The 22,536-nt window shown below is 40.8% G+C and overlaps 1 protein-coding gene across 8 annotated transcripts in view; it reads left to right on the top strand.

The window, feature by feature from the left end:
• The window catches only part of adgrl2b.1 (adhesion G protein-coupled receptor L2b, tandem duplicate 1), a 126,340-nt gene that overhangs the window by 63,482 nt on the left and 40,322 nt on the right, over positions 1-22,536 (top strand). For all 8 annotated transcript variants that reach the window (XM_088428974.1, XM_088428972.1, XM_088428973.1 and 5 more), the window contains 3 exons: positions 2,261-2,370; positions 7,273-8,073; positions 21,865-22,164. In XM_088428974.1, the coding sequence (XP_088285100.1) occupies positions 2,261-2,370; positions 7,273-8,073; positions 21,865-22,164 (1,211 nt within the window). The remainder of the gene's footprint in view (positions 1-2,260; positions 2,371-7,272; positions 8,074-21,864; positions 22,165-22,536) is intronic.

Genomic DNA, 22,536 nt, shown 5'->3' with positions numbered 1-22,536 from the left:
TATATACATTCAAGTTCAACATATCAAAGTCCTCCATTGGACCTTTGTGGTCAACGTTGCAGAAAACAATCCCATTTGCGAGGCTTCTCGAATGACTCATGACTCTTTTTAACAACCCCATCCAATGTTTAAATGTATGTCCGGCTTGCGAGGCGGCTGCTGACCTTGTGAAATATTCATCTCGGCCTCACAGCTTTTTTTTTTTTTTTTTTTGCGTCCTAGTGTGTGCGCCTCATTTACACTTGCCCGCGTTATCCCCTTGCCATCCCTCTGCCTCAAATGAACTCGTTTGAAGTGCAAACGTCACCCCCATCCCCACTTCTCCCCTTTTTCCAACTCCCTCTGCCTCTTAACTTGAACTTTACTTGCACCCAGAAACATGTGCAAAAAAAAAAAAAAAAACGCAAACTTTTACAATTGGCCCGGCGCACTGTTGCGGATCTCTTTCTTTTCATTGATGTGTTTTGTGCACATGAGCAGGGGGAGCGTCTCCGCTCGCATGTCTGTCTGTTACATGTCACAGCCACCTGCCTTGCGATGCTCTAACGAATATCTTCCCTCTCCTTAGACGCAGACGTTAGAGGAAATGCCACCGCTAATACAGTACCTGACATGCCTTTTGCTGCTGTTTTTCATAAGTGCTCACCCTGTTATCTAAGTGCGCCCTTCTGCAGCGCTGCCTCCAAGTTTCCAAGTGACATCGGTCATTGTCGTAACACATTGTTAATCATTTCATTTTATGTGTACAAGGAGACCATATTATCCATACGTTCATTATACTGCTTATCCGTATCAGGATCTTTCGTTATTATTGTTTATTTGTTATCATTGTTAAAAACAAGACTCTTTGGACATATTTATGATATTCAAGGATGAACAATGCAAGAATTAAGTCACGTTCAGTCTAAAATTAATTCAATATGAAGCTAATAAGACGTACTGCGAAAGAATTAATTCATGTTCAGTCTTAAATGAATTCAGTATGAAGCTAAAAACAACACTCGCTAGCTAGCGAGCGATAGCAGGATGCTAAGGGATCGCGCTGCAGCTTCACCTACTACTTTTTTTCAGCAAACATCTACAAGAAGACCAAATCAAATTCACAACACCAATCGTAATTAATATCACTGTTTTATCTGACGATAATAGGAAGTAATTAGTATCGCAAAAAAAAAAACTGCATTCTGCTAGACCTAGCTAAAATATAGCAGCTAGCTAGGTGGCGGCTAGCAAACTAGCGGCATGCTAGCATACCGTGTAGCTTACAAATGGGTCTACTTAATCATTCAATGTTTTTCTTGTCAAATGGCAACAAATTAATGAGCACAATAGCAGTCACAGAACTGTAGTTTGTTTACAAAAAGGTTCAATAATATTTTGGAGATTGGAGTAATAAAGGAAATAGCAACGAATCAAAATAAAACCAGCAGCAGCGTAAAACATTGCAGTCTAGCAATCATTTCTCATGTCTCAGCCTAGCACTATCATCATTCCTGAAAAAAAGTCTGGCATGAAGCTAGCTGCCTGGCATGAGAAGCTAATCGTCACCAATGGTCTTTCCTGTTAATCATCACCAAACAGATGGAGTCAAACGCATGAAAGCGGTCACATAAAATCTGAATCAAAGCCGCCTGTTCACCAAAAGCTGCTCAGTACAAGAAAACAAAATCGTTGAACAAAATGTTTGGCAGAAAGCTAGCTAGCTAGTAGTTTTTGCGAGAAGCTAGCATAGGAACGATCCCACGTTGTTGAACATCAACCAACAGACTCACTCAAGTGTACAACACAGATTAAAGAGTTTCTGCTCAGTTCTTGGGAAGAAAAATTCAGGAGTAAAAAAATATTTGGCGCAAAGCTTAGCTAGCTAAGAAAGGTAACGCTGCAATCTTCACTCAGTGTTCCTTCTTGTTGAACATCAGCAAACAGACTGACTCATGTAAGACACCAGTCACAGAATATCCACTCACAGCATCTTTTGTTTACAGAAAACTACTCCGCACCAGTGAACAAAGCTTTCTTAGGAAAAAAAAAACATTACAGAAAGCTACCTAGCTAGTGCGCGAGCGTTCTACGAAATCAAATCTTTTGTTTACAACAAGTAAGACCGCCATCAACTTCAGATTTCGGGCGCGGAAACTTGAAGGTAGCGCGGCGCGTCGTCCTAACGACGATCTTAACGCCGCTCACGAGCGCCGCCTGTGCCTACTGATCTCTGTGCGGGTGATGACATCTGTGGTCAATCTTGTCTTATTCCCTCTAGGTGCAACAACCGTACGCAGTGTGTGGTTGTCACTGGCTCCGATGTCTTTCCCGATCCATGCCCCGGAACCTACAAGTACTTAGAGGTCCAGTATGAGTGTGTTCCCTATAGTAAGTATCACCACCGCGATGAATGACGCCGTTACTGTTGTTGTTGTTTGTTGTGTGTTATTCGATATCACGCGCCTTGTCATCGGACTCGCCGTGTCAGTTTATGTGTCAGGGCGACAACGTGTCAAGCCGCACAGCGCTGATGTAATTTTATGGCAATTATTGGCAATGGCGCGCCAAGGGACGACTGTGGCAAAACGTAGTGATGGGGACGAAAAAAAAAAAAACTCTTGCGTCACGGCTCGTTAAGCTAGCGCTAGATATAACGTAACTCAATTTCAGGTTGGAATGGCGAGTTTCTGGAGATGTTGAAATACTGAAGTTATAAAGTGGAGGTGACTTCAACGGAAATGTGTTTGTTGGTTTTTGGAAAGTTTATTTTTTTATTGATAAATACAACCGTGAAATTTATTTTTTGTCATATAACGTTTACTGTCAACATACGGAATTAAGGTATTTTCCGGTAGTAAAATTACAAAATTAAAATTTTTCCAGTTATTGATTTTAAAATGCTGTCGTTCTGTTTGTTCTGTGTTATATTTATTCAGTTAAATATTTCAACATATATGCAGCTTTTTTCGACATAGATTTAGTATTTGTTTCTAATTATGTATTAGATCTTTAATGTTAGCACAACAAACTGTAAATAAACATGTATTTGATCATCTAAGCTTAATTACATTTATTTTAAATAGTTTCTTATATATTTTTTTCTAAATAAAAAAATGATATTCTATTAGATTTCAATATGTGGAGGCATCACCAGCTCGCAATATATCAGTTATAAGCCAGTTGGAGGGGACCACTTTGTGAAAACGCAAATTTTAAGAGGAGCGAGAAATGGATTAAAAATCAAGAAGCAAAGTCGAAAACAGTGAAGTGTGTCGGCTTATTTTTCATGCTATATTTTGCGAAATTTACTACTTTGAAGCGTGAACTACAGAATAAATCTGAATGTTACACAAAAGGGGGGGGGGGGGGGCTCCCTGAGCTATGAATAAAAAAAAAAATCATAGGAAAAAAAAAGAGATTTTAATCTCGGCTTTTTCTTGATGTACATCAAACAAAAAAAAAGCTGAAAAACCTTTAATAAAATTCGTATTTTTGATCAAATCCCCCCCACCCTTTTTTTTTTTACCATGTTTTTGTTTTAAATAGTTAGTTATTCAGTCATGCATTTACTAATTTGATGTATATTTTTTATACAAAATAGCTGCATGTCTGCAGTTGTTTTGTTTTTAATAAATCTTATTTTTGCATATCGCTGGTGTGCTATCTTTCAAAATTACCACTTTTGAGAAGACCCTAAAAATGGAGAATATTTTCAAGTATTAAAATTACATCATAAAAGAGAGCACTTTATACAGGTCAAAAATATCCACGCGTGGATTGACCAATAATATAGATTTTTGAAAAAAAAAATTACCTAAAAGTGATGTACAAAAAACAATTTAGCATGCACATTTTTTAATAACATAGTTTCATTTAAAACAGTCATTTTACTCATATTCAAATAAGATCAACTTGATATTTAATGCTACATTTGTAGAAAAAAATATTTTGCCTCGCAAAATTTGCGCAACAAAATCTCTTTATAGTTCCCAATTAGCGTAAAACTAGAAGGCTAGCTTGCAAACGCCTACTGTGTTGTCTTAGGATACAAGAAAGAAATAATTCCGCACCTTAGCGAATAAAACGTCACGCTATGTTTGCCGTGTCACTTGTATTTTGCCGTATTTCCATTTCAGACGTAACCGCTCAATTCACTTCGGCGGGCGTTTGCGTTCGAAACGGCGTCGGCGTTTATGACGAGCGTAAATCCGGCTTGAAAGCTCGTTTGAGACGAGTTTATTAGAGCGTAGCTGAGGTTCATGCGCTCCCCTGTGAAAGTGCTTAGCGCTGATGAATTGTAAACACTTGTGAAAAATATTCTTTTTTTTTTGGTGTGTGTGTGTGTGTGTGTTCCCCCTTCTTTCAAACAGACCTCCCTTTCACCTCCTGCCACTAACCTCCACTGCTGTCTAACCTGCAATTTTTCACGCAGCCTTTCCTCCGCCCAGCAGCTCCGGCTTGCCGCTATTATACCGTCGTGGCCCCATTTTTTTTTTTTTCCCAAGCTTGTATCATTAGCACCGTGCTTTTTTAGACACACACTTCAATAGCCGGGTTGCTTTTATCGCCAGTTTAAGACATAAACGCATATGTGCATGACTGTTCATTAACTAACATCTTTGTTTTTTTTCCCCCCCTTAGCTCCTCTTCGCCTAAAAAAAAAAAAACAGCCCGTGTGCAGTTCATGTCACGGTCGCATCCTCTCACAGCTAATTTTCTTCTTGTACCTGCCAGATGACTCATGATAACCTTTCTCTTCCCTATTTTACTTTTTTTTCTTTTTCTTGTCTACCGCCTGAAATAGAAGTGGAACAAAAAGGTAAATAAGTGGTCAAGTCCACCGCCACTAACCTCCTTCCCCTGTGTTCTGTGTTGAGTCCAGCTACCCCCCCCCCCCCCTCCACACACACACACACACATCCCCCCCACACACACACCTCCCACTGACAAATCCTAAACCCATAGGAGGATTGTTTGCACATATGGACTCCCAAATTTTTCAATGATGAATCAATGGCGTTTTTTTTTTTTCTAGCTACAGTACATGAAACGCACTCACAAAAACAGATGGTTGGGTGCTGATTTTTCCAGGGTTTCTGGCTTTTGCATTATACGATCCCTTGAAAAATGAGTATATTTATATTTTGTACTATTTACAGGGTGCTTGAAGTTTGTAAAAAGGCCTAATGGATATGCAAGTAGCAATAAAAAGGTCCTTTCATGTGTTTTTGTGATGAATGCTTGAAAGGATATCGTTTAGTAGGGCTTGATTAGAACATAAAAGACTTTGTAAGTCGGCCTTGCCTAGTTTGACTTCCTGTTTGTTTTTGGTCATGAGACAATACAATACGCTCTGTATTGATAGACATGTCCACCAAATTTTGTGGTCCAAGTCCTATTTGATCATAAATTTTTAACCGTTGTGCGGTATTTTGTTTAATCCAATGATCTTTAAGGAAAAAAAAAATCCCATCAAAGGGAAAACATTGAAAGTAGATACAAAGAAGCTGAAATTCCACCCGGATGATGACAACATGTCAAAGTTCAACATGGCATTGTCAAAAAATATTCTGATTGATGTGGAAGAAAATGAGCCAAAATGATCAAAATACTGCACAAGTGTTAACTCGACTTTGGAATAACACAACCCTGTATTTAGTGTCCTTGAACAAACTTGTTTTTGCATCAGCAGCATTTATCCTCCTGAGACCCAATCGATTTATTTGTGCCCACTGTGGTAAACGTTTACCTTTATGATCTTTCAGAGGCGGGCATTTAAAAAAAAAAAAATGCCGGTCCGTCATTTACAGTGCCTTCTGTGCGCAGATCCCCTTTCGTTGTAGTCAGAGAATTACCACATTTTCCCGACGATAAGCCGCACTGGAGAATAAGCCGCACTACCAACATTTCTACAGAAAATTAATTTTTGCCATATCCAAACCGCAGGTTGTAACATCAGATATTCACGCAAAAAGATGGTATATGGAAGTTTTGTTTTTCCATTTTTGTTTTTATTTAAAACGTTTTTTTTTCCCCGTACTGCTTGGTTACAGCATTATAGTGCTTCAACACAGACCAAACATGCCTGCATATTAGAAACGAGTAGAACTAACATATTTTCAACATGACATCAACACGCTTGTATTGTTAGAATACTGCACCAACACATCAGTAACATGCCTGCTTGCGTTTACTAGTAAAGAGTATCCCCTGGTGGTGAGTAAAAAAGCAGTTCAAAATCAATACTTTGATAGCGTCTTCTTCTGTCTCCCTTTATTTTACTGGGAGATTGCCCTCTGGTGGCTAGCAACAAAAACTGCAGATAAGTCGCAGTGGGCTATAAGCCACAGGGTTCAAAGCATGATAAAAAAGTAAGTAAAAGTAGTTTATAGCCTGAAATTTATGTTAATTGACGGTAGCAGAGCTTCAGGGCAAATATTTTGAGTCAACCAGTTTTAATGTTGACAAACCCGACTTGGTCAACTTTTTTTTTCTTTTTTTTTTTTTTTTCTTTCCCCAGCCCTAGATACATTTAACATTTCTGTCCTGCTGAGACAAAATGAACACAGCAGCGGACACAAATGAATAGGCTCGGTCTCAGGAGTATACATTTTATCCGTGATGTGAACAAGCAGTGCTGGCTGGCCAAGACTCATCAGAACAAGAATTGCCCAAGCACCAAACACATGAACCTGACTATACTTGACCGTGGCCCTCTGCTTGCTCAGCTATCAGTGCTTCCTGTTATTCCCAACGATTTTGTGACAAACTTGTGCCGCTCTACCGTCATTTTCATCTGCTTTGCTGCCATTGACGACGTGTTGTATGTTTTTCTTCCAAAAACATAACGCCTAATTAGCTTTGGATCACGCATGTGTGGACGTATTCCAAATAAGCTCTTCATGACGTCAGACACCAGCCCCTTTCACACGGCCGTTCCCGCCAAATTAGTGGATGATCTTCTGTCTTTTAATTATTTTCACATAGCTTTGTCATTAACATTATGATCGATGTGATTATTTTGAAAACAAAAAATGTTATTCAGAGCAGAATATTACGTCTATTACGTGGATTTGCGATTCCGGTTGGGTTCCGCATGTCCAGTTTGAAAGGGGCGATATTCATTTGTGCTGTTTCGGTTATAGAGTTTTGAACTTTTTCCATTTTATTTCATTTCGTTTGGATATGTCGAGATTCCTTCAAAGTCACAGCCTTTAGCATACGGCAGCAAAACTGATGAGACCGATTCTCGATCGTCACCGGTCTGACTTTGTTCCTCTCTCTCGCTAGTCTTCATTTGCCCCGGGACTCTGAAAGGAATCGGCGAGGCCACCTTCCTGTACGAGGCGGAGCAGCAAGCGGGGTCGTGGTGCAAAGACCCTCTGCAAGCCGGGGACAAGGTTTTCTTCATGCCTTGGACGCCGTACCGCACGGACACTCTCATGGAGTACGCCTCCCTGGAGGACTTCCAAAATAACCGTCAGACGACCACGTACAAATTGCCCCACCGGGTAGACGGCACCGGCTTCGTGGCGTACGACGGCGCCATCTTCTTCAACAAAGAACGCACGCGAAACATCGTCAAGTTCGACCTGCGCACGCGAATCAAAAGCGGCGAGGCCATCGTCAACAACGCCAACTACCACGACACCTCGCCGTACCGCTGGGGCGGCAAGACGGACATCGACCTGGCGGTGGACGAGAGGGGCCTGTGGGTCATCTACGCCACGGAGCAGAACAACGGGCGCATCGTGGTGAGCCAGCTCAACCCGTACACGCTTCGCTTCGAGGCCACGTGGGACACGGCCTACGACAAGCGCTCGGCGTCCAACGCCTTCATGCTGTGCGGCGTGCTCCACGTGGTGCGCTCCAACTACGAGGAGGGCGAGAGCGAAGGCGAGGGCAACCGGATCGACTACATCTACAACACTAAGCTGAACCAAGGAGAATACACCGACATCGCTTTCCCCAATCGGTACCAGTACATAACGGCCGTGGATTACAACCCCAGGGACAACCAGCTGTACGTGTGGAATAACTTTTACATCCTCCGCTACGATCTCGACTTCACGCCGCCGGATCCTGTTGAAGGTGAGGCGTTCGGACTCCGTTGTCTTTGCCACCTTTCTACCTACGGTATCCGCGCTATGTACTGTGCCTACGCTATCTGCTCGGCTCTACGCCAAAGAACATTGCACCGGTGAGCCCCTCATCACCAGTGACATCGTATTTCGAGTAGAGTAGAGTAGAGTAGAGTAGAGTAGAGTAGAGTAGAAAATGTGGTGGAAACAGGGCTCAAGTATCCATATACCTCAACATAACCCGCCTGGATAGGCTGCTCCATCAGGAAGCAAATGGAAATGGTTGTTTTTAGAATTTACTCATATTTAATTGGCTGGGACGGATCAGTGGATATTAAGCATTTTACGCAAAATCGCGAATGGTTAAATATTAATAACAGCCGCACTTTGGACGAGTTTTACGATCTAGGAGTAAAGAAGGAACGTTAGAAGAATTGTTTAGTTATGTCAGTGTTTTGGGGGAATTTTTTAGTATCAAAACATTAGCGGTATCGGTACTTGGTAACAATATGGGCTGATTACTGGTATCTGAAAATGGCATTTGAATATTTTTACATATCCAAGACATCAGGCTAGTTCAATCCTTGATAAAGGTCATCAATGTAGACATGTTTAAGTTTAGTTTCTGAGAGTTTTCAAAATTAACCAGGCTTTTGATAAGGCTAAATAGTCATCTGCAAAGTCATTAGACTCCCTCAAGAATCAACAGGCCTATGTTTGGTTGACAATGTTTTTGTATTATGTGTAAAATAATGCTCTTGTGAGCTTGTTAATGTTACCCTACCAGTATGAGGCCTAGTTATTATTTGCGGCCGGCTCGGCTAATGAGGCTACATGCTCCCATCTGCGACATTTATCTGGACCTACACCAACATTCCTGCTCCTTAATATAGTCGGCCCCCGATGCGGCGCTTCACTTTTGCTCCAGCGTTAGCCTTTTGGTTTGTTTTGCATGATTTCCCTGTCACTGTACGCTGATACGGTCGACACAACCTTGAAAGGTGCATATGCACCCTTTTGCCTGCGTCTGTCTGAAATATCCTTTTTGCAGCCATGTTTCTCCGGGGAGAGAGCAGACAGCAAATGTGTCATGTTGAAGCTTTGTTGGAGAAGGGTTCATTCACATTTACCCATTTAGAACATCTTAATATATACAACTTTTAGACATCTCTCACATGGGGGAAGAAAACATAGGCATGGATTCTTTATGCTCTTGTAATTTGTGGTGTGCTTTAGATGATCCATGCACCAGTAATGGGTAAGGATAATTTTTGAAACAGCCAATTAGGACTAACTAAATTGGCTAAAAATATCCACCTTGAAGCTCTAGCGGAACCATTTTTGCACCACCGTTTTCTACACGGATTTTTCTTGCCGACGTACTCAGTGTTGCGATGGCGGCAAGGGAATGTGAAATTATTACAAAGTGGAAAAGGCATACAACAGCTGCACTTTGGAAACTAAGAAAAATGAAACATGTCGGCAAAAAACGTCTTCACATACAGTTACGTTTGTCTTGATTTAGTAACCCTAATCCTTGACAAAATAAAGGGAAAAAAATCCCCCAAAGCACTAGGGTTGTATTTAACTAAGAATAGTCTCACTACAAAAAAAAATCTATAGTGGTTTGTTTAATGTGCAAATTTTAACCGATTAGGGGCAGTCCAGCACCAACATGCCCATTTTTCTTGCCAAGAAGAAGAAAACCAGGAAGTAATTGACCTCATAGTCACTAACAGGCAACTCCACTCAAAAGTTAAATCCTGGAATATTGTTGAAACATCGTCTGTAAGTGACTTTGTGGACACTATTACATGTGTAATGTACATATAACATTATGTACGTGTAAACTGAGATATATTGTTGACCGTAAATAATAATCGCTAGCGTGCTAATGCTAATCGTTATGCTAACCGGTCACTCCAACTCAAGTTCAAATCTGGGTTATTTTTTAAAAAAACGGCAGATTGCAATCACTCGACTATAATCGAATAATTGATAGGATATTTAATTTTGGAACAATAATTGTCTCTGCTCATTTTGAACGTATATAACGGAAACCGTTCGAATTTGTGTTTACCCCGCTCGAAGCAGCGGTAACTAAAGAGGGGAGAATCGGGTGTGTCAGAAATCCAATCACAAATGACAGATTCACCTCGCAATGAGAGCTGTCTCCCAGGGCGATTGCATCGCCACCAAAACCCTCCTCTTGATTACCATGAGGCAAGCCAAGGCACTCTCCCACAGCTGAGGCTCGCTCCCTATCACATTCCCTAATCCTCGGCCTTATCCAAAACCATTATCGTCGCCGGCCTCTTGAACCTCGCCTTGCATGCCGAGAATATGTCCGAGAAGTATCGGTGAGGAACCTGACGCGGGTTTTCCTCTCCTCTTTTAAATCAAGTCCGGTTGCTACGGCAACGCCAGTTGGTACCTCTTTCTTTTAGCTTTTTTATTTTCCTAACCAGTAATGGTTGTGTAACTTAAGTCTTCTTTGATTCCAGATCGCTTCGGTGAAATTCGTCAGATCAAACAGAGTCAATCATAAACTGAAAGCAAGTACAATTTACAGTGTTTGCAATTGCAATACGTAAAACTCAACGTTAGATTAAAAATGACATTTTCACTTGGACAGTTTTTTTTTTTCATTTAACATTAATGTTGTTAAATCGCCGTTCAATACAGACAAAATGTTAATTTAAAGAAATCATCATTTATGTCTCCTATTGCAAATGTTCAAATATTTTAATCATGATTCTAACCTGACAAATTGGAAGTAAATTCATTCAAGAATGCCAAAACTATTTCATGACCTCATAGTGGTGAAATAATTAATTACATAATCAAAAACTAGCCACTCATCAAATATTTTTCAATCAAATGTTCAAAGAATCAAAAAATCAAAATCAAATGTTTTTGCATGTAAGTGTCATTGCAATAAAATAAGAATTTTCTTTTTCTTTTAGTTTCCAGCACTTTGACGGACTTGGTTCTTGTTTTCTGTTTTAGACTAAGTTGTAACCCGTATAAACACTATAAAAAATAATCAACAGTTCTTGAAAATTGGTTTATATTGCTTTTTTCGGTCGTTGACGTTCAAAAGGATACACGTGTAGGTATACAATTTTTATCGGTAATAATCTTATTTATAGTCAGTGCGTCGAGTGGCGGCCATTTTATCAAGATACTACTGTATCCCCTCACTTTTTACCATTTTAAGGTAATTTGACATCTGCCCGATTATAGCCGCAATTATCTGTCCTCATTAAACCGAGCAAAGCCTACTCGGTGAGGGAAAAAAAAAAAGGTCCTCTTGACCCGACTTGACGTCATACTCGCGTATCAGGTTGCGCCTCCACATTACGAAGCGGCACCTCTGGATGCCAGCTGGAAATGCGATCGCCGACGCGGCCTTGTCGAAGGGTCTTGTCGTCGACGCCTCAATGGGGGCTGTGTGCTCCTGAACTCTGGCCTCTTGTCAACACGTCTGTTTGTTTTCCCGCTGGTGCCTGGAATCTGTCCAGCACCATAACGCCGCACACCCACGGGGGGGGGGGGGGGGGGGGGGGGGGGGGGGGGGGGTTGCGTTTGCCGCACAAACCGAATAGTTTGATAACGTGCGAAGAGGACTTGTAATGAGCTCTTCTGCCCACTGCGTCGTTCGCAATCCGACGTATAGGAATGTAATTAACAAGTGAATGATCGTAATCGCCCTCTCCGTCTCAAAAGAGGCTGCGAGAAGGAGCTAGAAGGAAGACACTGGCCTTGGAGGAGCTTTTCCAATGCGCTCTCTCAGCTACTGTTATGCCTCGGTAAACATAAATACCACATTACCTCGGAGCGGCAAGAACAGTGCATTCCGTCAAATAAGCAGACGTGAACACTTTTGTTTTTTCCGTCCGCCTAAGTAATAGCGTTACCTTTATGGGTTGGAATAATGCTTCTTTGTGGCATGCGTTTTTACTTTTTTTTTTCTTTCTTTTACGGGCACATTCTGAAAGAGAGAATCTTTGCGTCTGTGCCACTGAAAATAATTGGAACTTCAGTTGTACAACCTTCACATATTTAGGATTTATGGCAGACAGCAAGGTTTCCTTTGCAAGAAACGGCCTATTCCGCAAATGTTAATGAAATTATGTCAATGCATGGAGTCAAGGGGGCAACTACAGGTGTAATGAAAATTAATATCAGTCATAAAGGGCACCTTGTATACCTTGTGTAAACTTACTCATAATTTCTGTACTGGTTTCTTTCTTTTTACGTGCAGTATCGCATATTTATAACCCATAACTCCCGATATATGGATATTTCCCCAAATAAACTTATTAATAAATAAACTTATAAATACATCAATTAAAATCCGAGGAGCGTCGTAGTCTGAAAAGTACTGTACTGAAATGCATTAAGGAAAATGACATTAAATCCAAAATATTAACATGCTCGGTCTGCGCGTCAAGAACAGGAAGACGAAAAAGAGAAACAGGAAGTTATCTCCGTTTCTCAAAATGAAGGAAAGAACTTCCCCAAAAACTCTAGGATTGTATTATCTGAGAATGTTACCTATCACTACAAAGAAAATCTACACTGGCTCTGTTTTAGGTGTGCAAATTATAACCTGTATGGGGCAGTCAAACGCAATAATGCCCACTCAAGAAAAAGAAGAACCAAAAGAAGAAGAAGAGGAAGTTATTGACCTCATTGGTGCTAACAGGGAGCTTCACACTGAAGCATCATTTTTGTGACCTCGGGCACACTTTTTAGTGTACATATAACATTATATATGTGTGAAATAAATAGTAGTTACTCATGTTTGTTGACTTTAAATCGTGACCGCTAGCGCGCTAATTCTAATCGCGTTTGCTAACCAGTTAGCAAATTTTGGGGTTTGAATCTTTTGAAAACGTTCCTTTAACTACATCTTTATCCGTGCTCTTTTCCCAATTGGAATTCAGGGTCGTTCCTTCCTTGTTCTTGCTCCACCTTTAACAAATGATCTGCTCAGTGATGACAACAAAGCCTCCTCGGCAGAGTTAATCATTGTTCACCTTGTTTGTATTGCTTCGCTCTTGTGTTTGCAACCATGCGGTCTTCCTAATTCCGCTCTTGATTGATGTGATTAGCAAACATCAGGGTCCTCATCGATCGCGCCACTTATTGTTCCGGGCAGTTTGCACGTCATTAAAAGAAAATGTCTGCAAATGAATTACTAGCACGGAAGAGTGCTGGTCAATCAATTGATCGGCTTTAAAAGCGCGCTATTAAAGAGGTGGCAGCTTTGAAGCCTCCTCTGTGACGCGCAAAGATACAAACTGCTTTCTTTGCGGGAGGAATCGTTCCGAAGAGTCAATAATGGCTGGGAGGGTTTGAAACTAACAAGGAGCGAAAGGGGAAAATTAATTTGTCTTCCAGGTAACATTTGATCCGGGCTCTCAAAATGAACAGCTGCTTGCCGCATCGTAAGCGCGAACGGGACGTCCGCCGTGAATTGAAATGTCAGACTAAGCCCCACTTTGCCTGCGTGCGTCTCCCAGCTGATTTTTTTTTTTTTAAACAATCAATGTTCATACCGCCACGCTGCAGTCTGATTTACCTGAGGATCACTAAATTGTAGAATTCCACTTGTCAATATTTGACGGTATCGGGATAGTGAGTGCACCTTCCACCGTGTCCCAATTAGTCCCCGTTTATCCACTAAAGGCACAAATTGATACTTCTTTTTCCCATCAGGAAAAGTTAGGATGACAGATAGAATACACAACAGTCTTACATCAGTGTTGTTAACGTATTGCAATAGTGGAGCTATCTTTTCAAACTAAGAGCAAATTAATTCGAACATGATGTCACTTCAGCTAACTTGCTATAGAGACTTCATTGCAAAGCATTATACTTTGTATTATAAGATTTATATGGAGCCAGAAAAAAAAAAGATAAAACGATTACTTTTTCTGGAGTTCCTGTGTAAAATATGCCCAGAGACACCATTACAAATGTAGTTTTGAAATTGAATAAGCAGACACAAATGGCACAGCGCTCTCTTTTCATTTTTTTTATTTTCCTACTCAATAATACTTAGCGCTGGTTAGGGGGTACTTGGCCGAGAAAACATTTTATCAATGAATAAAGATTAAGAAGAACCGCTGGTATGTAGAGACTGTGCTTTTAATACAAATCACGTAATAGTAAACCACGACCTGTGGTTGTCCCGCAAAGTTGCCTGAAAAAAATAGTAGCGCGTACTCAAAAGCTACTTAACTCAAATAAATCCCAGCAAGGTCTCCCACTCAGTAAAAGAAAAAATAGTGGATTTGTAAACAGACACTTAATCATTGTTCTAACCAATTTGAAATGTCGCTAGCCAAAACAACAGCACCTACCACAGCACTGTTCATTTTTTTGTGTGTTTTCTACATAAAATAGCATCACCCCTAAGTACATTCCCTTTTGAAAGGGCAAATTTCATGTGAAAGGCTAGACAAAAGGACACAAAAAGTGAAAAAACAAAAGTCTTTATGTACAAAATTAAAAATACACCAAGAAGGAATTTTGAGTGACAGCTTGACGATCTGAGGAGACCCCTACTCATTATTCGGGGTGATATTTTTCTCTTATTTTCCAAATACTACACCATGTATGATTTCCCTTTCAAAACTCCAGTTTACTAGTCCTAAAAGTCTAAAATAGCGGAAAAATATTCCAAAAAATGGCCATTCGCTCCACCCGTCCGCCGTTGAAAAAAAATACTCGGCCACTATTTACGTACATGTATTTCTGCCGTTTTGCGTGTGTTTTTACTGTGAGTCGGTTAGCCTTTTTCTTTGAATGTGCTACGTCTGCAACTCCACCAGATTCGACTTTCAGGCCTCATAAATTACGTGCACAAGACACCGGATTCAGGTCCAGCGGAGCTTTTTCTGTCCGCTGCTCTTTCAAGAAGTGTCACGAGCGTCGGACAGGCCGCTTTTTCATCTCCAGAAATAATATTCCTAAGTTAGCCACGGCGCATGAATCCTCGTGTCTCCTTCTGCCTTCCACGCCGCAAAACCTCCACTGAAAAGCGGAACGGCGTCGAAGAAAGAGAAAAGGCCTGATGTAAAATTCATGTCTTGTGGGATTTGTTTCGCTGTCATTAATTACCAGCTCTCGCTCGAGGTGAAAAAGGCAAAAAGAGCAACTGTTTTTATCTGCAAATGGAGGCTAACCAACAAGCATCTTTACTCCGTGCCGCGGTTTCGAAAGGAGCCACTTATCTATCATTTTGGCTGGAAAGTTAAGCTGCGCGGACAATTGAGATTCTGTTGAAGGTTTCTGCTTCGCTACTGTAACGTATGTAAAGCCACAGTGAGCAACCTGTTAGCTCGCGTTGCTAGCGTTGCAAGCGATGCGGCCAAAACGAACAAATCAAACCTGTTTTTTTTAATGGACGTCAGTTAAAGCTTTAACTTTGGAGATTACCGTATTTTCCGGACTATGAGGCGCACCTAAAAGCCTTAATATTTTTTTAAAAGCTGATGGTGCGCCTTATAATCAGGTGCGCCTTATATATGGATCAATATTGAGATTGGGATTGGTAGAAGTGATAAAGTAAGCTTGACCTGTTTCTTTTGTGTGTTTACAGTTGAGCGAGGTTGCTCATACTGACATTGAGAGTTTAGAGTTATTATTGTTATTACTTTGAATATTATTATATTGAGCTTGAAAACGTTTTCAAATATGTCATTAATTGAGGGTGCGCCTTATAATCCGGTGCGCCTTATATATGGAAAAGGTTTAAAAATGTCATTAATTGAGGGTGCGCCTTATAATCCGGTGCGCCTTATAGTGCGGAGAATACGGTAATTTGAATATTATGCCGGTTAACTCGTATCTATTTTGTTCTCGTGGCAGATGAACCCTGCTAACTTTGCAACCAAATTTAGAGCGTCAAATTTTATTTATAAAGCACATTTAAAATGACCATGGTCAATCATAGTGTCACAATAAAATAACTGCAAATAGAAACATAAAACAAACTGGATGTTGGCGTAGTTTTCCTTTAAGTGACAAGTTTAAAAAATTGTTTCTATGACAAAAGTATGAAACAAATGCCTGTAGCAATGACTCATATTTGCTAGTTTTGTTCAACAGTGGTATTTTATAGGAAAACAGTATAACAGTCTCTGAAAGTAAATATTTTTTATTTGAAAATGTTACTTCATAAGAGTAAATATTGGTTACGAGCTTTGAAAATTAAAAAAAAAGAATAATCACGATTATGGAATTTAATTGCCCTTATAGCATGATTTTTTTTTCTTTCACTTTTCTTAAGTGACAACTTGGTAAGTTTGTGAACGTCACGTGACTAAAAAGGGAGAAATAGCAAAGCATGTGGAAAAAAAATAGTCTCGTCCATGTCTTTCTGTCATGATGTTTTTCTGTTTATAATATAATTCTTTTTTATTGACTCACTGACACTTTCTCGTTTTACGGATTTAAAAAAAAAGTGATGGATGCCTCAGGACCCTCCGAACACAATGCAGGCATTTTTTATTCGCCCGTAAACAAAGATTATTCTCGTAAGGCATTTGTTTTTTTCAGAATTTAAAACAATTAGAGCAAATTGCTGGGCTTCAAATGATCTTTTATTGGCTCTAAATAACCAGTATTTGGCCGCTTATGACTCATTTTTCCTGGTGTCTGGTCAGACAGGCTGCCAATGTTGACAGCATGTTTGCAAATGGGGAAAATTAAAATGTTATTTAAGCACATTCCCCGCATTAAAACAGAAACGTGGCGCATGGACGACCGAGATGTTTTGTCATCGTGGTAAATGACTCCTCCGGGGAGTTATTAAGCGATAAACTCTAATCGTGCTTCGGGTGATGTTTGTTTGGCGTCTTACTCCTACATTATTCACACGTCGTACAACTATTGGCCGCGTGGCTTTGGTGTCATATCGCACGTCGGCGAGTGACTTCGCCGCCTCTCGAGAGCGAAAGCCGCTAATTGGCCGAGTTCTCCGCGCTATCAGCCGACTGAGGGGATTGCCGTCCCGGTTATCAAAAGGAAATTGCAAACGTATTACTAACCCTGACGAACCCTTACGACCGAATTCCCCTCGTAAGTAGGAGACAAAACCGAATTTCCGAAGTCATAACGCATTTCAGAATTATTGCTAATCGGTGCAGTTTGCTGTGGTAAAGTCATATTTGGCTCATTTACGGTTATATTCCCATCCATGGAAAATAAACAGAAATTTTGAGGGTATAAATTTGAGTGTATATCAGACTTCCTGGAGAGAGTTCAAAAACCGCAATTTACAGTTCATGGTTTTAGGTTGGGGTGTCCTGAGTCTAATTTATAATTGAATATCGGTTCGTGGTACAACCGCTTAGTTATTACACGACCAGGAGTCGACCTTGACTAAAATACTGCCAGAAAGAAATATTGCGAGAAAATGATCCAAAAATGATGGGAATACTGCGCTAGGTTTAAACAGTAGTGATCGGAGAATGAAGCTTCATGAAGCACTTGTGATATTTTTTTACTCCTCTAGATGGGGTGCTTGGTTTGATAAGGGTTAATGCAATGGAACCGTATCAAATATATACTGCATCTTCAAAGCAAGAGCGCCATCTACAGGACCAAAGCAATATCGGAGGTGCTTCATGAAGCTTCGTTTTCTGATTCTCCTCATTTTTAGGCCTAATATGACACTCTTGTTGTTTCGCAATCTTAATATTTAGATTAGAGGTGCAATGATTCATTGACGAAAACTACTCATTTTACAATTTATTTATCATTTTTGATGATCGATTCATCATTTTGAGGCTTAAAATTGTCTAAATTCTCTGAATTTCAATATACTGTACCCAGGTTTCGTCAGACCTCTATGAAAACAAACAGATCATTGTTGCGTTGAAAAAATAAATATGGGAACAATAAGACATTCAGAAAGATCTGGTTATACTTATAAAAACACCGATTAACTTTTTTGATGATTTCCTGACATGTTGCATACTAAACCAGCAACCGGGTACTAAAGAAGTTCCACAATTTTCATTTGGATAAAAACATCCTCTTTTTAAAATAAAGGCATGGAAATTCAAAAAAACATCTAACTTATTGATTAATTGACAAAATAATTGTCGTTGATTAGTTCAATAATCATTTTCAAATGTACACAAATCATTTTTAACTAACAATGGTACCAGCAACAAAAAAATGTCCAAACTGCTTTTCTGCTTTTTTCTATCGTCAACATGGACATAAAAACGGATTATGATTTATATGCTTGTTTACGTCTCAAACAATACCAATACGTTTTACTTTCCGTGTTCGACCGAGTGCATTTTACTTTAGTTTTCTTTTAGACAGTTTGCAATCATATGTCTCTCTTTTACAGGCCCGCTTCCAGGAAATCATTTGCGCCATCTAAAGCGCCAGAGTACAGGAAGAAGTCTTTCATAAAACACTGCGCGGTATAAAAATAAAAAAGCATTTTGGAGGGCCGATCGATCTGCGCCGTAAATAGCATTGGCAGCTGTTGGGCCGCTTTTTGTCTGCTCTAGAGGTAAAAGAATGCCAAGTATTGACATATCGTCGAGCTGCACGCGGCAAGATCGCTCATCTCAATCATTACCTCGCTCATCGAGGGGATGCCGAATTCTGCTTGGCTTGCGCGAATGGGGGAAAGGAAGAACTCAACAGACAGGAAAAGGAAATCAAATAAGTGCAAACGAGCCGATTCGCGCGGCAAAAGTCAAATGTGGAATGTTGGAACGCTTCTCCACGTGCCTTTGGCAACTGATTATGCGAAAAATGGATGAAAATGTTGTATTGTGCACGCCAAGGCCAGAAGCTGGCGATCGCTTTGCATAGAAACACAAAAGTGGCGAGTTGCATGGGTCGAAAACGCCGTTGTCAAGGAAACGCATGCCCAAAATAAGAGCATTTTCAAACTCTTTTTTTTTTTTTTAAATACATGAAGAATTGGCATAGTTACACTTTATTGCCTCCGGTTGATATTTTTGTTATGTTATTATTGTAGCTATTAACCCATTGTTATTATTCTTTGTTTTACCTATGCAGCACCTGGAAAAACGGTCTAAATCTTACATTGTCCCTTTAAGAAAACAACATACAGGCATACATTTTGCAAATGAGTCCAACACCATTTAGAAATCATCTCATTCTTGTTTCAATTAATTTGCTTTTAATTTGAAAACAAACTGTACCGGTCCTGTCATGGCATCAAATTCGGTTTGTTGATTCCTGCAGAAACCTTCTCAAAACTGCACTTAGTAATTGAAGCACACAGACACGGACCGGGGTTACTCGTACCCCATTTAGGAACCGCCGCAATGGAAAAGAACCTTGTCGTCCTTGGCTTTGCGTTTCGGAGTACTTTATGTTGATACACGTTTTCAATTTGTATTCATAGCTTTGCAGATATGACCATTTTCCTCCCACCTCCTTTCTTACACACTCTCATCAGTCTAATTGACAATCGTTACCACGTGAACCCTCAGCCTCTTTGCACACGGACGTCGACGGCGGGCGCATTCAGCCCGGCCGACCTACGAGAGTGTAGCCGACACGCACACAATGGTTGAATGAGCGTAAGGTAATTAGCCACAGCTCCCACCAAGCAGAAAGGTCGCTGCGGGGAAATGTCACAATTGCGCCTCTCTATGGGGTGGTCCGGGGCTTTTATATTTATTTTCCTCCTAGCCAACAGCTGTGGCCCCGTGACCGCCGCCGCCGCTGCCGCCGCCACACATCGTCTTTGTGTAATAAACTCATATATTTCACTTTGAATGAAAAAGCAAATATCGCCCTGCCCGGCTGATTAGTGCGAATTCGACGGCAGGCCTCGTCCCGCGGGAAATGGAGATATGTTGGCGATAATGGAGTGTCAGATAGCATGATATTGCATTTTCACACAATCGTCCTGGGAATCCCAAGACGGCAGCGTCGCCAGACCCCATTGCCGAAAGCCGCTTTTATCTGCCCGTGCGATCGGCTCGCCGCGGGGAGAAAAGAGACAAGCGAGCGTCCGCGTGCCTCTTGTCGTCGCATCGGCCAATCCCGCCGCTTTCCAACCTTTTCCCGCCCGATTTCTGCTCTCATTTCCTGTTTATCTCCGGGCGCGCCGCCGGCGATAAGATCTCGTCTTGAAGCACCTGCGCCGTGCCGCAAATACCGAGCCGCTTTAGCGTGCCTGTTGTGCGCTAGTAATGCAGAGATTGCCTTTGCGGACTCAATAGTGTGTAATCACGTTTTTGCTGATGTTTGGGGGCGGGGTTCTTGGAGCTCCGTTCGTCCGTCAAGTGAAAACAAAAAAAAAAAGGACAAAGTAAGCACACTTTGTCTTTGCGGTTGACGTTTAATCAATTCGATGTAACAAATCTTGTTAGGAAAGCGTTCATTTTTACGTGTCAAAATGTCTTATTTATGGCTTTAGCGGGAAAAAAATGGCAAATGATGGATGGGAGGCATTTACCCATCTTTCAAATAAAAGCAGCCTACCAAAAAAAAAAAAAAAAGGACCGACTTTAATTATCTCTGCTGAAACGCATTCGTGTTGGCTGCTGAGCTCCTTGGAACTCTTTTGCGAACAAAAACCGCAGCACCTACCGCGACATGTAAGCATTCTTAAATAAATGTTGTAAATGAGATGTTGAGAATTGATTTTACAAAATAATAACGATTCCATTGAGTCAAACTCTCACACCAGTTGTGTTACATAAATAGACCAAATATCCAAAATAAAAAAAAAATGTAAACGATGTAACTGGTTTATTATATGGTTGTCTATCACTGCAATAGGTACCAATAACTACTTTATATTATATATTGGTCTGCATCCAAAATCCCTGATATTAAGAAACATTTAAATGCAGTCCCTTCCAGACTCCACTCCTGTTCTTCTATCCAGCAGTGTCTGACTCTAGTATTAAAAGCTACATTTTTAACTTGCGTTTTCTTATACCTTCTCTTGTATATTCTTCTTTGTTTGAATTGTATCGCTTGATCAAGTCTTTTATAACATTTCATGCTTAAAAATTCATGATGATATCATATTGTATGGATATCTGACAGTACTCTGGACCAGTGGTTCTTCAACTTTTTTTACGACGAAATATTTTTTCAGCTATGTATCATACCAGCTAATCAGTGCAAGGGTTGGTTGGATTTAAAAAAAAAAAAAAAAAAAAAAAAAGACTTTAAACAGAATGCTGTGCCATCTGTGTCTGATTTACTCCCTAAAGTGCCGTTATGTACCCCCAGGAGTTTTCATACCCTGTTCCAATTCATTTGCTCTTCATTTGAAAGGAAAATGTTTTGTTTCTGTCATAGCATTAGAAACCAATTAAATTACATTTGCTGATGCCTATGGAAACCATTTAAAAGTATCACATACTCCCTGAAGCGCCTTTATATACCACCAGGAATTTTCATACCCTCATCTGAAAACCAGTGCTCGTACGAGGAAGAGTTTAGTTGTCTTTTCAAATTAAGAGCAAATTAATTCACACATGAATCAACATCTTTGCAAACCATTTAATGCCATTTTTTGCTGTTTTTGCCATTTTTGTTTGATCCAAAAAACAAAACAAAACAAAAAAAAACGCTTTGCGCTGTTTCAGGGGTACTTGTCTAAACATAATCATGGAACCACTGCAATTGTGATTTCTTATTGGAAGTGAAAAGGTGGTCCACAAACGTGGAGTTTGCCAGGTAGATTTAACCAAGTAACAGCTGCTAAATCTCCACTGTTTCCTTCCCTATCACTGACATGTCCACGTTTCCCTCACATTAGTGGCACCAGTGGGCCAATTCCCCATCTCGTCACCGCCGCCCAGAACCACCACCGCCGTGGCGGCCACGGCCGCGCCCACAAAGAACCAAAACGAGCCGCGGGCGGGCGGCGGAGCCGACCCCAGGGACGGCAGGGATCCGTTCGAGGACGCCCGAGGCTCGGCGACGGCGCGGCCCGACTTGCCGGAGATGCCGCCCACGCCCAGGCGCTTCTGCGAGGCCACGCGGCGGCGGGCCATCGACTGGCCCCAGACCCACACGGGATCGACGGTGGAGAGGCCCTGCCCTAAAGGCACCAGAGGTGAGGCCGCCATGTGTGTTTGCTTCACTAACTGCTGGCTTTGAACGCTTGATTAGTCTCTGAGGGAGCTCTTCTCCCTTTTAGCTTGCAAATCTATTTAAGTGCCTTTTCTATTCATAGTGCAGCGTATTGGCACAACCTAGACATTATTTTACAATTTGGGATTTGACCAACTTTTTCAGACAAAAAATACACCTCTACGATCCTTCCAAAAAAAAAACAAGTCTCTTTCTTTGGCTTTACATGACAATTTTGTCCTTTATATTCCAAAACTCTGCTAAAAGAAGTTGAATGGAATGACAACTATAAATGCACGATTAACATTGTTTTTCTCTAATAAAATTTAAAAAATATCCATCGATACGCCAACCC

The sequence above is a fragment of the Hippichthys cyanospilos genome, chromosome 12 (assembly GCF_059441005.1).
Source record: "Hippichthys cyanospilos isolate Australia breed blue-spotted pipefish chromosome 12, RoL_Hcya_1.0, whole genome shotgun sequence".
In the NCBI taxonomy this organism is placed as follows: Eukaryota; Metazoa; Chordata; class Actinopteri; order Syngnathiformes; family Syngnathidae; genus Hippichthys; species Hippichthys cyanospilos.
The sequence above is the reverse complement of the archived record's forward strand: the minus strand, read 5'-3'. Positions and strand labels throughout refer to the sequence as shown.